The sequence below is a fragment of the Pseudonaja textilis genome, chromosome Z (genome assembly GCF_049901715.1).
Source record: "Pseudonaja textilis isolate UNSWEBS1 chromosome Z, rPseTex1.2, whole genome shotgun sequence".
In the NCBI taxonomy this organism is placed as follows: Eukaryota; Metazoa; Chordata; class Lepidosauria; order Squamata; family Elapidae; genus Pseudonaja; species Pseudonaja textilis.
In genome coordinates this window covers 50,852,842-50,869,307 of record NC_142008.1, presented here as the reverse complement: position 1 = coordinate 50,869,307, position 16,466 = coordinate 50,852,842, and the positions used below count along the sequence as shown (strand labels likewise).

Below are 16,466 nucleotides of genomic sequence, written 5' to 3'. Positions count from 1 at the left end.
ATGAACTAATTAGTTTTCTTCTAGTTAACCAACACAGTACAAAAATAATTTAATTCAATACCCTAATTCTTGGAATAATGGCAGCTCCTAGAATTAAAAAATATCTTTGCTCCTGCTTCACAGAGAAAGAGAATTGAAATACTATTCTGTCTTCCCACCAGCCCATATATATTTATATATGCTGTACACTTTTGACCCATTTTGGGGGAAAAATCTCAGTCTATTCAAGAAAGTTTCATTCTCTCACATACTTGTTTCTTTTCTGTGAAATGACCATTCCCATTTCTACTATGATTTCTCTTTCCAACAGGACAAACAGTGATATTTACAGACCGCTCAGGAATGAATGCAACAGGCTATGTTATGCTAGGAACAATGGATGTTCATCACCACTGGACCAAAGTAGGATTTTTTTTAGTACTCAACATGTGGGTGGGTGGGTGAAGTGGGTGAGTCTGCCTATCTGTCTGTCTGTCTGTCTGTCTGTCTATCTGTCTATCTCTATCTATTTATCTATCTATCTATCTATTTATCATCTTATTTATTACCTGAGGTTGTATTCATTATACACTCTAGGTGGCTTTTATCCACCACAATAACAAACAAAAAATAGTCACAGAGTCAAATAATCATTAAAACATAATCTCATCTCTAAACAATCATTTCCCATTTGATAATTGTTCCATTCAATGGTGTTCCCTGCACAGAATGCTCTCTGAAATATTTGTTGCTTTATAGAAAGCAAGAAAAATCAGACCAAGTAGATGCAAACATTGTCACTTAGAAATCTTAATGATAGTTTGATAAATCAGCATCTATATTTACCATTAAAACAAATTGTTTGAAATTAGTTTCAATGTGTTTCTTAACCCTGGTAAAGGGGACAATGTTGGGATGCATTTATTCTCTGATTGACTTCTGAACTCTTCCCTTGCTTCAAATAAAAGCTGACATAAGCATCAGCACTTTAGTTAATTGCAAGTATGACTTCTCATGTTTCTGCACATTAATGTTATTTGGGGAACAAATAATATAAGCACTAAATAACAAGTAGGGTATTGTATATAGTAATACTAGTGTCCCCTGTGTATACTATTTCTTTTTAAAAATTACACCAGCTTTTTCCAACAAGTTGCCAATGGGTAGAAGTGAAAATTGTACAGCATATTCTGGGCAAATTGTGTTGAATATATAGCAATGTGCGTTATAGTAACAACTGAAAACTGGTGTCTATCTTTTTAAAAACTAGCTTAATGCTTACGTATTTTCTAAAACTGCTTAGTTTGGAGAATTGTAGGAGTGTTTACTACTATCATGAACTTTTAAGAAAATCTTTCATTTTGTGCAGATTTTTGAGAGGTTGCCAAGTTACTCTACACTGCAAAAAAAAGTGCTGTTTCTAGAGGAGCGCATTAGTGAACTTTTGGGAGGCATACAAATAACTCATGTTGAAGAACTTCAGCCAATGTTGACAATTGAAGAGTATTACTCTATTCTTGACAACTTTTATGATCAAGTGCATAATAAGAGACTTCCATTTCACCCTAATAGTCTGCGTGGATTGCAGATGATTCTAGGAAGGTGTGTATCTAAAGAAGTAGATATTGTTTCCTAGGTTTATCTTTAATGATAGCTATGTTGTAGTCAGTTGATTTTTCTGAAATACTTATTTTGACTAAGCTTGGAGGGCAATGGAGGGAAAGTGCTTGAACATAAGGAAATTTATTTTCTGCTGTTGGATATAGTTGCTGAAAAGGAGACTTGTGCAGGAAGCCACCTAATTTACTTCAAGGGCTGAATCTCATGCTTTGAGAATTGTCCAGTCTCCCCAGGCTGCTGTAGGGGTAATGTGTTCTAATTTATTTTCAATCCTGAAGCATAATTTATGGAAAAACAACAATAACAATGTTCTGTTTTCATTAAGATTGCCACAAATTATTTGTTAAAAATTGTGCTTAGTCATCTATTTTTCTTTTCTCCAATTGATGTAGTTGCACCCTGACTCTTGGTGACAAGTCTCTGCAGTTCCCTTGATAATTTTTTTGAAAATGACTTTGCTATTTCTTCCTAGAGTCTCCTAGTACCTAGGGATAAAAACACATAACCAAAGTCACCTGGCTGATTTATATGTTTAACATGGGATTAGAATGTACTATAATCTCTCAGATTCTAATCCAGCATCTTTAACACTCTGCCTGCCTGCATCATAGTCTTGTTGCTCAGTTCTGTAAAGTGGGCATGAACTGGTTATTTGCGCAAGGAGAAACCATTTCAATCCAAATCATATTCTTGAATTTCTTGCCATTCCTTTTGACAGTAGCAACTTCAGTATCTCCCTAACTGATCAAAACCTTTTCTTGACTCTGACATCATGTTATAGATACATCATGCTACACAGTTCAGGCAGTAATTCCTCTCCTATGCAAAATATATTTTTATTTAAATTATCAGGATATCTTGATATTTTATGCAACAAGAGATTTTTTCAAGATTGGACTAATTTTTTTTAATTGTTGACAAATTAATATTCCTGGCTTGTCTTATTTTTCTTTTGTATCGAAACTTTACTACTTGCTTCCATAGTGTTTCTAGAATTTCCAGTATCATTAATAGACCTTTCGTTTTCCTATTATTACTCAGTGTCATCAGCTGGCAGAGCAGTCTTTTTCTTTGCCTCACATGATCTTGTCACCTATCCTTCATGCTGCGATTGTGATTACTGATTGTGGTATGATTACAAAGATCTCTTTGAATAAAGACAGACCTTTGATCACTGACCAATTGTTCTTCTTTCTTCCCTTCCCAACGTATCGTTTTACATAAGCAGCAAAAGTTTTTGTTCTGTTTGATGTAGCTATTTGCAGTAAAGTGAAGCTTCAGAACTTAACATCAGTACAAACTTAATGGAGTTTTGAATCAGGACAAGGTTGGTTAATATCATATCTTACACCCTCTTTAAATGGGAGCCTAATCATGGCATAGCTCCACTGGAAAATATTTCTGCATCTATTAAGTGTTTCATGTGAAATGCTATAGTTATAATTGGAGTGAAATTTCTTTCCTAATTTCTTTCTCTTTTTCTCTCTCATTCTTACTTTCTGTCACACACACGACACATAGCTGCATGCATGCACATACTATTACTTCAGAGCTGTGCTAATCTAACTTTGATACTGTACATTCATTTGAAATAAGAGAAGACTCCTGCTGTTATTCCCATTTTACATAAAACTTTATTCAATGCTTTTTAATTCATAAATAAGGTCAATCTTAATCTGGAACATCATATTTGTCACCCAGTTCACTACATCTGTTTCCATTGCTTCATTTCCTACAAATGCATATCCATTATATTATTTCAGTTTAATTCTTATGTTGGTTCTTTGTTTCAGAAGACTTATGTGCATATCAAAATATTTTTAAAGTGATATATTTTGGAAAATATTTAAATAGCAAGAAGTTAGAAAAGGAATACTTACCATATGATCCACAGAAATTAATTTAAGCCAACTTTCCCATTTTCACAAAGAAATCCCTATTTTGCAGAACAAATAAATTGTATGTAGCAGGCAGTTTTGTAGTTGAGGACAAATAGACTATTTAATGTTATTAACAAATTTGGAGACATAATGTTAAAAGCATGGCTAAACCATAAGATAAATTTTGAAAGGCATGTACGTGTTGAAAATTGGCAGAGTTCTAGTTATATTAGGCTTTAGGAAATTCCTATTAATTTTTGGAGTATCACAAAACTATTATTATGGATGGGATATCTGTGACTATGGTTCACTTGGCTTTGAGGCACATTGTCAGAATATTAGAAACTTGAAGCCTTTTAAATAATAAGCGTGTATGTTTCAGTTCTCCTCTATATTTGTTTAGATTATTTATCAGACTACAGTAAAATGTATTTAATGAATGTCACTGGCTAATCAGTCTGCGTTTGTGACTGAATTTAGAAAAAGATAATAAAGCTACAAATTTCTTTATAAGGATTTCTATTGCAGAACTTCTGAAAAAGGATAATTTCAAAATATTCTGGCATTTTATGTATTGAACATTTTATGTATTAAACAACAATTATTTTAATTAAAGTCTTTCCTGCTTCAGATCTTTCCTTAAAAATAGAGCAATAAAAAGCAGTCACTTAAAATGAAGGAAGAACAGGCTACAAATAAAAATTATTATAAATCATTTTAAAATAATGCATTTTCAGCTTCTCTCTTGTACAACGCTCTTCAAACCACATTCCGTAGACTGGAATAGCTAGCAATACAAAAGCCTTTCCTTGAGTTCTCCATGTTTCACATGTTCTCCAGGAAGGAATTTAGGGGGCCCTGAGTTTTAAATCAGTTATAAAATTTTCGTAGCATAATTATTTTCTCTTATTCCAGAAATAAACTGGTAGAAGATGTTAGGGTTACAGAATCATAGAAACATACAATTTTCTGCATTACCTAAAATACACATGATATGAAATGAACCTCCATCCTCCACTTTGTAATCTTCTAGTATGCAAAGCAGACTTGGAACTCAGAAAGATCAAATGATAAATACAAAAGGCTGCTAATTATGAATTCAAAGCTGCAAAAGTACTAGGGATGTAATTTGTTTAATATTTTTAATTGGGTGGAAATTATATTGTGGTATTATGTTAAATCATTGCATATTCCCAAATTTCTAAAGCTCATTTTCTTTTGAATTAATCTTTTTTGATATGAACATTACATAATTTTGGCTACAAATAGCAAGATCAATTTCTTTGTTATATCGTTTATGCAGTGACAGATATGCACCAAGTCTTCATGAACTCGGTCACTTCATCATCCCGGTAATGTGTGATCTAGTAACTCTCCAGTGGTTTATCATGGACAAAACTCAACAAGCAAGAGAAAAACTGAAAAGAAAGGAAGAGTAAGTATTACTCAAAACACACATTCCAGTCTGTATTTGATAACTTGAGTGGTTCCAAGGCAACACTCCAAAGCATGTGTAAATAGAAATGAATATTAGTCTACAAGATTCTCTTGCACTCAGAGGTTTCTTATGCTGTTGAGTCTTAACTTATAGAGTAGTGTACATATATGTATATTTAAATGTATGTACATAATAATAGATACACACATATAAATCAGATTTTAGGGAATAATAAACTTGAGGTGTAGTAATTGAAATCAGTATTAGCCAGATAGTAAGTAAACCTCTCAAATTAATTATAAAATTGAATTTCAATTGGCAAAAAATGTGGAATAGGGCACACTTGAGAAAGTACTTGAGAAGATAATTGAGAAATGCTTCAACTACTATATATTTTCATATTTCTTTAAAATCACCTTTGAAAGAATGTTGCAGATTATTTGCAGTTTGAGAAAGGGAAGATTTTTTTTAGTAATTCCAAAAATGCAGTCTTTTTAAAGCCAAGAACTGATTTGGTATCTTCCTTTGTGTTTTATAATATTATTAAGGTGTGCATGTATAATTTCAGGTCCATACTACTAGAAAAGAAGCTGATCAAGGCTGCCACAAAAAATTTTTGTCTTCAACAGCTATATAAAGAACCCAGTGTTTCCAGTGCACAAATGATTCATTCATGCAGCAATCTACTGGAAGAATCATTGCCATATTTACAAGGTATGCATCTCTGCATTTCCCACTTCTTTTCTGTTCTGCAAGATGGAGACCTCTGTATCCCTTGGAACTGGAAAAACTGAAAGTAAATGGTGCTATACTCAATGTAAAAGAGAACAAATGTTATTTATGCATTGGTTTAATCAACTAAATTGAATATTTTCCAAAGTAAATTATGAACAAAAATTCCAGGCCAGTATTAGGAAATAAGGCATAGCATTTCTCTGGATTTTCCTGCTGTTCAGAAAATCTAAATGTATTATGTCTACGCTTTTTTTGGTAAGGCTCTATATATAAAGCGGGGTGAATCACTCCGTTAAGTTGAATATGACTGGGTTTCAAGACTAATGAAACTGTATAGTGGGAAATGAGGTACACAAACTTGGAATGTAATCTAAGAAGCACACAAATGTGAATCTTAAATGTTAAAATTTATATATCCCCATGTAATATAGGAAGGTAAAGATTTCAGTATGCACAAGTTGTGTTTGGAGAAGCATTCTCAGAATGAAAGAAGGTAATTGAAATTATTTTGTAGTGGAAATGTTTTTGAAAATAAATATTTCTGCAGAATCCTAGTAAATATTACTGATATACTGTATTTGCAAATTATTGTACACCTTGTTTGACAAAGCTTTTACAAAGGTCCATTGAAATGTTTTGTCTGTTAGATCTTGCACTTTATATTTTTGATGTAAATAAAAGTAGCTCTGTATATGATCAATTCTTTCTGAACATGAATTTTAAGCATTTCTGCTTTTGATTAAGATAGTAATATGTGCTTCTTTGTAGACACTTCAGCAGATATTATTTGGGGCTTTTAGGTCAGTTTACCTCATGCCTTTACAGAGAATAGCCACTGAGGACCTATTAGCCTTGCTGCCATTCAGTCATATATTTTTCATATTAGATCCAGCTTGATTAGGCTGGAGAAGCCTTCTGGATAGCCCTGATATACTTACATGCTAATTCATCAGTAATATAGATTAGACTGTGTCCTTACAGAATCCATCTGCATATATGATCATTGGATGCTATGTAAAAGTATTTAAAGAAAAATATTTTAGGACCTACTATGGCAGAGGAGAAAGCTGTTTGTGCTAATTAAGGTCTTTTTCTGCTAGGCATGCAAGCTAGTGGAGATGACTACCTTACATGGAAGTTCCCAGTGTTTGGGACTAGGATGGACTTATGGGAAGGAAAAAGCATGCTGAGCACGTTTTACAATCTTTAGATAGTTTACTCTTTTCCAGTTGAGTGCTGTATCTTTCACATTGAGCCACAATTAATATCCTGACAGAGGTTGATAGAAATTGTAGGCCACTCAGTTTTGCACTAGGTTGGGAAAGGCTGACATATATGAATAATTCACAGGTGACCCAATTATGGCCCTGCAGATTTTTGCATTCCAGCTCCCACCAACTTCTGTTACCCTTGCCAATGTACCAATGTACAAATACATTAGCTAGGGTAACAGAGGAATAAACATCTGCATTATCTAGAGTAACATAGGCATAAACATATGCATTATCTAGAGTCCACAGATTGCTCCTTCCTGGATAGTCATATGTATCAGATCAAGAGCAACCTTACCAATTTGATTTTGCTAGCATGAAAAGAACCAACAGCAATTGTTTGCTAAGAGATTGTGACATATTTGTTCTTATCCGAGTTTATGTATGTCTTACCTGAAGAAGAGAGGCTTTGATAAAAATCTACATACAAATAGTATTTGAATAGGGCACATTGTTTTGAATATTATTGAACTAAAATGTTAAAGTTTTTAAAATTTTAACCTTCTCAATACATTTCATAAAATGCACTTACAAGTTGTTTAAAATGGATGACTGTCTTGATGAAAACTCTGAATAAAGACTGAAGAAAGATGTTAGTATTAATTACTATAAATGATGAAGCACTTTTGTCCTAAGTAAGGGCTGTTGATGTTGCAGATTCTCAAAAAACAATCCTAAACTTCAGGAAAGATACATCTTTTACTGTTATCTGATGTTATAATATGAGTTTTTACTGACCTGTGCCAAAATGTTTAAATGACTCATAATGAGATATCTGTGTGTTCTAAAAATAAAACAGAGTCTTAAAATTATCAGTGAGTGTGCTACTTTTTATGGCTGAATTATTTTAGTAAAAATAGGTTATAAAAGTCTTTGTTGTGCAGTCTGCCAAACTGTGTTTGTTTTCTAGCAGAGGTTGAGTAACTATTTTGTTTGCAATGTTCTAGTTGGCAACAATAAAAATTGCAGAAAGAAATAAGGGGATTTATAAGATACTTTGTAATACCATGGTACATGGTTTTTTGGTTGCATTATGGCAAATGATAAATTCATGACAGCTTATCTCACAAAACATGCTGTGGTGTATTAGAACAGGAAAATAATAGTGTAGATTTCCATCTTCACAAGCCTTGAAAGCTGAAGACCCAACTGGTTTAAGAATTCTGTTATGTTATTCCTGTTACGTTATTCCTGATGTTATCAGAAGAGGGCGAACTTTCCAAAAGAATCCTGGAGGAAATCCCAGATAGGGTAAAAATGCAAAGACCTGGCTGGGAAGGATTTCATAGGTAGAGTCCAGTTTTCCTTTCTCTACTGTGTTGTCAAGTTTCTTGCTGCCTCATCTTCTGAAAATAAACCTTAAGGTATTGATGCCAATAAATAATTTTTAGAGAACAAAATTTTCAGGGGGAGGGATTGTTAATTTTACATTTAACAATATTTTTTTAATTGTGTTCTTAGGGCTGCTAAAATTAAAAAAAGATAAATGTGTACTATTTAAATGCCTATCAGTGTTTACTAAAATGATTTTATCTTACAGCTTCAGATTATTAGAGCTCAACAGTCAAAATCTAATTTTTATGGTGTGAAGATTGTACTGTGTTGTAGCATTCTAGTCATTATGTTCATATGGAAAACAATTCTCTCAAATAGTTTTTTAGTGATCTTAAAGCTAGAAGAGTCCATACATAATGAAAAGCAAGGATGTGGTAAACAGATACCCTGCTGATTTGGTGATTCTCAGCAAAGAAAATGGAAACTATTATTGGGAGATATTTCCTAGATAGCTTTTAGTAGAAAGCTGAGTCTAAATGCTCTCTAGAGAAAACTAAATTAGATAACAGATAATCAGAGTTGGAAGGGACCTTGTAGGTCATCTAGTCCAGCCCCCTGCCCAAGCAGGAGACCCTACACCATTTCTGATAAATGACAGTCCAATCTCTTCTTGAAAGTCTCAAGTGACGATGCTCCCACAATTTCTGAGGGGAAGCTGTTCCATTGGTTGATTGTTCTCACTATCAAAGTTTATCCTTATTTCTAAGTTAAATCTCTCCTTGTTCAGTTTCCATCGATTATTTCTTATCTGCCCTACAGGTGCTTTAGAAAATAGCTTGACCCCTTCCTCTCTGTGGCAGCCCCTCAAATATTGGAAGACTGCTATCATGTCTCCCCTGGTCCTTCTCTTCATTAGACTAGCCATGCCCAATTCCTGTAACCGTTCATGTTTTAGTCTCCAGTCTCTTAATCATCCTGTTCTCTGTACTTTTTCTAGAATCTCAACATCTTTTTCATAGTGTGGTGACCAAAACTGGATTTGGTACTCTAGGTGTGGTGTTACTAAGGCTTTATAGAGTGGTATTAATACCTCACTTGATCTTGATTGTATCCCTCTGTTAATGCAACTTAGGATTGCATTAGCTTTTTTGGCGGCTGCTGCACACTGCTGGCTCATATTTAACTGGTTGTCCACTAAGATTCCAAGATCCCTCTCACAACTACTGCTATTGAGCCTGGTTTCACCCAGTCTTATATGTGTACTTTTGGTTTTTCTTGCCTAAGTGTAGGACTTTATTTTTCTCTACATTGAATTTCATTTTGTTAAATAGGGCCCAGTGTTCAAGTCTGTCAAGATCCCTCTGGATCTTGAGCCTATCTTCTTAGGTGTTAGCTATTCCTGCCACCTTAGTATCATCTGCCAATTGCAAGTCTTTGTTCATTTTGAGCCTTTGCTTTCCTGACTTCATCTTTGCAGATTCTGGCTATCTGCTGATATTCTGCCTTAGTTGTATGTCCCTCTTTCCATTTTTTGTACTTGTCTTTTTCTTCCTTTCAATTTGCTAAAGAGATCTTTGTGCAGCCATGCTGGTTTCTTCTTGGATTTCTTGTTTTTCTTTCTCAGTGGTATTGTGTTGGTCTGGACTTCTATGATCATAAAAATCAACTTTATTAAAATCAACTCTTTTAAAATCTAAGACTCTGGTGTCAATATGTTCTATTGTTTGTGTTTGTGTTATGTTGAATTCTAGTATGACATGGTCACTCACCCAAGGTTCCTGCAGTTTCAGCTCCCTCTATCACCTCTTCTCTGTAAGAATTAAATCCAGTATGGCTGTCCCTCTAGTTCCATCCTCTACCTTTTGGACAACAAAGTTGTCAGCTAGGTTGGTTAGTAACCTATTTGATTTCTCACTTGGTGCAGAATTAGTTTTCCAATTGATATCAGAATAATTGAAGTCCCCCATTACTATTGCGGTGTGTTTCCTGCATATGTTTGTTAGTTGGTTGGCAAAAAGGACATCTATTTTTTCTGCTTGATTGAGTGGCCTATAATATACACCTATGGCCATGTCATTCTATTTTTCTTTTATATCGACCCATATGCATTCTAGGAGATTTTCATCTTTGGTTTCATGCATTTCTGTAGCAATATAGTTAGTGGTCCTTTACATACAGTGCAATTCCATCTCCTCTTTTATGGGGTCTGGTTTTTTTTGAACAGTTTGTATCCTTCTACCAGTATGTTCCAGTCATGGGTTTCATCCCATCAAGTTTCTGTTATTCCAACAATATCATATCTACTTTCATGTATTAGTAATTCGAGTTCACCCTGTTTGTTCCCCAGACTTTGTACATTTTTATATAGGCACTTGAGATCTTATGTCTGACACTGTGTTTACTGTCTACATAACCTGTTTTCTGCCTGACTGCCCCTACTTTCTTGCCACCTGTATGATTTGTGCACATGGTATGGCATTCATTTATTAAGTACTTGGTTTTGCTTGACAGCAAGGTTAATAAACCTACCTGCACAAACATCTATGTTACATGCACTGGTAACCCTATTATTCTCCCTTGTAAGGCTGCGAGAGGTCAGGAGTGGGTGTTGCTCTTGCCCTAGCTTCTTGGACTGAGTCTGTCTAAAAGGCTTATTAGCCTAACTCCGCCCATTCTGGGTAGCTCCTCCTAGCTTTTGACTCAGTCCTCAGCCAGGACTGATGCAAGTCACTGCCTCTCCTGCCTTTGGAAGTTTTTTTCTCCAAAGGCATCCTTACAAAGGAAAAAAGAAACCTCAAAATGCCTCACTTTTGAATTTACGTGGCTCCGTTTCTCAGCTGTTTTTCGGCCCTCTGCAGCGAAAAGGAGGCCGTTGCTCTACTGGACAGCCATTTTCGAGAGCAGGGGTTTCTACCCTCTCTAATGGAGCCACAGGGCTGTTTCGGAGCCTCCGTGGCAAAGAAGGAAACCATGCTTCTCAGGAGCTGCCCCTGCCATCCAGGGGCCAGCGAAAGGTCAGGGTCCCTAAGGAGGTGAAGCAGGCAGCCTTGTGGCCTGAAATAGCCATTTTGGAGGACCTCGTGGCCAGGCGGCCATTTTGAAGAGTTCCTGGGCCAAAGGTGGCCATTTTGAAGAGGCTCGGCCTGCTCCTCCAACCACTCCTGCTCCTTGCCAGCACTAGGCCACTGGTTTCTTGTCGTTGCTGGCCAGAAGACACCGAAGGGTAGGCACTTTTTAATTCATTTTCATCCCAGTGGGGGATTGGTTCCCCGTCCCGAAGTAGACCAGGGCCTCCAGGCTGGGCCTGGTCTATATTGGTTAGCCCTATTAGGCCCAGGAGGGTATGAGTCCCAGTAGGAAGTGTTAAAATATCCTACTGAAGATTGTATAGGGCTGAAGAAGAATGGTTGTTGGAGGTAGGGGATTGGAAGGAAGATTTCCCCTGAAGTTCATATATAAATCACTTTGTGTGTTTCTCCTCCTTGCATAGGACTTCAGTTCAGAAAAGGCCTTTCTGCTTTCAAGATGGCTGAAGCCCATAGGGACACCAGATCATCTGGAGCAGCTAAATATCACAGGGCAGCTCCTGCTGCTTCAAGTAACAAAGGAAAGCAGCCTGCAAAGAAGGTCTCTAAGGCAGAGGAGAGATGTTTCCAGGCGCCATCAGGCCTTAGAGAAGCATATTGCCATGGTACAAAAGTCCTCTACAAGTAGATCTCCAGAAAGAGAGTCTTCTCCTGTTTCATATCTCAGTGAGGTGGATCTTCAGGATCAGGAACCTGGACCTTCCTCCAGGGCCATTGTCCAAACTTTGTCCCCAGATGCAACCAGAAGAGAGGCCTCCCCTCATCCCTCAGAGGAGGGAAGTCATCAAGGTGAATTCCCATGGTGGATTCAGGGCTGTATCTTGGCAGGAGCGTGTGTGCAATAGGCCTAGGATGGAAGACTTCTTTACCCCTACTTCAGCAGGACTTAGGCCTGCTGAGCCTTCTGATCCAGATGTCCCAGTCAACCTGCAGCTCTTGATTGACAAGGCCATCAGAAAAGGTATCTCTGAAGGTATGCAGAGATTTGCCCGACATTCTTTGGTAACTTCTTAGATTTAGAGAGAAGGTCCCGGGTTCAAGAGGCTCTTCTTTCAGAAAGAGGTTCCCTGGTTCAGGAACCAGTTTCTATTTCGGCTTCAGCCTACACTCCTGCAGTCGCTGCTGAGCAAACTCTGGTTGGTGAACCTGATAAGAGGGAATCTGATATGTCAGAAAATGAAGGGCCTTCCCATGAGGTTCATGGGATGTTTTAAGCATGCCTTATTCTCTTCCTTGCTGTACAAAGCGAGAAACACAGCCAACCTGAGGGATGCAGATGATGAAGAAGCAGCTACCCAGCCTCCTGTGAGTTGGATATCCTCTTAAATGAACTGAGGTGAGGAAGGAAGTGGTCCCATCCTCCAGGCTCTTTCTGAAGGTTGTTCGGAAACAGCTGGAGTCACCTGTCTCAGGGCCCAATCCCCTGTCTTCAGATCGCAGGTTCTTCAATGTTGCTTTGGCCTCTTCAGCCCCTTCTGATGCAAATGATGGCCTCAAGGTGGAGGAAAAGCGGATCAAGCAATTGTTCCAAAGGTCTCACCGGTGGCTGCCTGGGCAGTCAAAGCTTCTATTGAAGCTTCGTTCTTCACCGGAACATCGCTTAAATGGCTTAAACAATTGCAGGACAGGATCCCCACTACAGATATGTGGGCCCATCAGGATCTCAATAAAATTGTGGCTGCAATGGAATTCACGGCTGATGCCACCCTCCATGGGGCTTGGTTTGCCACCAAAGCTATTGCTTCTTTGGTGATGGCCAGACGCATGTGCTGGTTGCGCAATTGGCAAGCTGATGGAAGAAGGAAGTGGAAGCTGGCCTATACTCCATTTCAAGGAGACAAGCTCTTTGGGAAAGCTTTGGAACCATTCCTGGTCGAAACCAAGAATAAGAGGAAGCTGCTTCCATCTCAGTTCAAGAGAGCAGAACATCGGCCTGCTCCATACTTCAAGTGCCCTTCGTTTAGGGGTGAATCCAGTTCCAGCTTCCAGCACCCAGCCAGCGTTCTGAGCTTCCTCTAGATTGTTCAGGCGAGGGCAGACAGGCCAAACGGCCCTTTAGAGGAGGAGGAAGTCACCCGTACCATCGCCAATGCTAGCATTGCCCATTCTTTCCCTATTGGAGGTTGTCTAGCTTGGTTTGCCAATAAATGGGGAGAGATTACTTCTGATGCCTGGGTGTTAACCACTGTAAGATCAGGTCTTTCACGAGTTCTACTCCACTCCTCCAAGGTTTTTCATCTCCTGCCCAGTTTCTAGGGATTCAGGGAGAAAGAGGCTCATGGAGTCAGCTATCCAGCACCTGCTGGAACTCAGAGCCATCCAAAGGGTCCCTCTGGACCAACAGGGGATGGGGTTCTACTCCAGAATATTCGTTATCCCCAAGGCCTCGTGGGGTGGGGATGGAGAACAATTCTTGACCTGAAATGACTCAATAGGTTTATTGTTTACAGGCGTTTTAAAATGCCCTCCAGACCATTTTGGAAGGTGTTAGGCAGGGGGACTTCCTCACATCCACTGATTTGATGGAAGCTTACTTACACATTCCCATTTGTTTTTCCCATAGGAAGTTCTTATGGTTCGGTTTATCTTCCACCCCTAGAGTTTTTACCAAAGTTTTGGCTCCCCTTGCAATGCATCTCTGTTCCTTGCTATGTTATTTAGATGACATTTTGATATTGTCGTCTTTTCAAGGGGCTCAGCGGGACTTACAGACCACTATCTCAGTGGTGCAGGATCTTGGTTTTTCTATTAGCATTAAAAAAAGCCAATTCATCAACTCATCTACTTCATTTGGGGGCCATCATTGACACAGGAGTGTGTCAGGTTCTTTCACAAAAAAGGCAGGACAGCCTGCAAGGGTTGGCCAGGAGCTTTCATAGTGTGGGTTCTATTCCTCTAGCTCATCTCTCTCAACTATTGGGTAAGATGATTTCTTGTATTGGTATTGTTCCCTGGGCCAGGCTTCATGCCAGGGCCCTAAAACTCTCAGCGCTGCGATGACTGTGGCCTGGGCAACGCTGGTGTCTGTGGAAGAGGTCTGCAAAGCAGCCACTGGACGTCCCCATTGCCTTTCATCCACCACTACTGGCTGGACACCTCTGCTTCAGCGGATGTGGTGTTTGGCAGAAGGGTCCTGCAACAAGTGGTCATGGAACCAGAACCAGTCTTAACTGTCCTGAGGACAACCCAGTTTTGGTATGTCCCACTCCTGACCTGTCACAGCCTTACAAGGGATGATGGGTGTTGGTTTACCTGAACATCTGTTCTCCTTGTGGGCAAGACAGGTCAGCCTGATGGAACTGGTTCTTCCAAGGCCTAGGGGAGTGGGGAACTGATAACAATTTTTTTATTTTGTTTTTCTCAGAGGCAGTCCTGTCTGTCGTGATTACTTTGTAGAAAGCTGGGAGGAGCTACCCAGAGTGGGTGGAGCTAGGCTAATAAGCCTTTTAGACTCAATCCAAGCAGCTAGGACAAGAGCAACACCCACTCCTGACCTCTCTTGCCTACCAGGAGAATAGAAAAGATCAATTTACGTTGTCGAAGGGTTTCTGGGCATCTAGAAATCACGATGTCGATCATTGTGTTCTTTGTAAAATTCAAGAGCGTCTAATACTATTCTCACATTGTTTGTCTATTTGGGAGAAAACCATTTTGATCGCTATGTATGAATTCATTTAAATAATTTTTAAATCTTTCAGCAATGATCGTAGTAAATATTTTGTAATCTGTATTTAAAAGAGATATTGGCCTGTAATTTTTGATTCTTGTCTGGTCTGTACCTTCTTTTTTAATCAATACTATATTGGCCTCTCCAAAATTTTGGTATTTTGCCATCATCGAGCACAGCATTGAAGACTGACTGACTGACTGATTAACTAACTAACTAACTAACTAAATCAATCAATCAATCAATAAATGTTGGTTCAGGGTATTCTGATGTTCTTTTTATAGCTTTGCAGGTATAGCATCTTGGCAAGATGCTTTGTTGTTTTTTTGTTGATTGCTTTAGCTATTTCTGTCATGGTAATTTCTTCATTTAGCATTAATTTCATATCTTCTGGAATCTTTGGTAAATCAGCTTTCCTTAGGTAGGTTCTAATTTTTTCTTCTGAGTAATTTTCATTTCTTGTACATAATTTTGCATAGAATCTCTGGGCAATGTCTTTTTTAGAGTTCTCATCATAATGTATGATCCCTTCTTCATCTTGCAATTTGTTTATTCATTATTTTTCTCTGTGATTTCTTAATTTTTGTGCCAGCCACTGTCCAGGTTTATTAGCATTTTCAAAATAATTTTGTTTAGTTAGTTTAATTTGTTGTGCTATTTCCTCTGTCTCTAAAATATGTAGTTCATGTTTAAGAAGATCTGATGTGCTTTCCAAATTTTGATTATTAGGTTCTTTCTGGTGCAATGCCTCCATTTGCTTGAGCTCTTGTTCCAATTTTCCTCAGTGTTGTTTTTTTGCCTTATTTCTTTTTGCAGTATATGAAATTGTTACACCGCTTATGTATGCTTTGGCAGTGTCCCAGAGAGTTTGGATTGAGATATCATCTTGTTTATTTTAAAAAAGATATCCAATTCTTTTTCTATCATTATATTGAATTCTTTTTCTTTGAGAATTGCCCTTTGAAAAGTCCATCTTGGTGTAGCTTTATGTCCTTTCCACTGTATACTTATGGGGTTGTGATCGGCCCAGGTATTAGTCTCTATAGTCACTTTACGTATTTCGGAATCTAAATCTTTGGATATCCAAACCATATCAATTCTAGACCAGGTTTTGTGGCAATTTGAGTAAAATGTATAATAATTATTTTCATTATTCCTTTCTCTCCATAGGTCTATCAGGCTCAAATCTCTAGTCATTGCAAAAAAGTGTTTTTTTTCCCTTTTACTCATGCCATCATGTTTATGGTCTCTTTTCCTGTCTACAATCGCATTAAAGTTCCCAACTATGCATAACCCATCATACTCTATGTCACTAATTATATTATGCCAATTTTTATAGAAAGACTCTTCTGCTCCATTTGGTTCATATATCGAGACAATTATTATATTTTTGTTATTTAATTTGATCTCAACGATTAGAATTCTCCCTTCTTTATCTTTGTAAATCTGTTTTACCTTAATTTTATTTTTCGCATATATAGCCACACCTCTCTTCTTTTCCTGATCTAATGATAC

The 16,466-nt window shown here is 37.6% G+C and overlaps 1 protein-coding gene across 5 annotated transcripts in view; it reads left to right on the top strand.

Annotated features, from left to right (window-relative positions):
• Positions 1-16,466, top strand: part of TCAIM (T cell activation inhibitor, mitochondrial) — a 56,661-nt gene that overhangs the window by 19,873 nt on the left and 20,322 nt on the right. For 3 of the 5 annotated variants that reach the window (XM_087917762.1, XM_026717783.2, XM_026717780.2), the window contains 4 exons: positions 311-402; positions 1,349-1,581; positions 4,783-4,914; positions 5,486-7,735. In XM_087917762.1, the coding sequence (XP_087773888.1) occupies positions 311-402; positions 1,349-1,581; positions 4,783-4,914; positions 5,486-5,711 (683 nt within the window). In that variant the 3' untranslated portion in view covers positions 5,712-7,735. Of the gene's footprint in view, positions 1-310; positions 403-1,348; positions 1,582-4,782; positions 4,915-5,485; positions 7,736-16,466 lie in introns of those variants that run through there. The other 2 variants (XR_015740341.1, XM_087917763.1) reach the window with 2 other exon arrangements.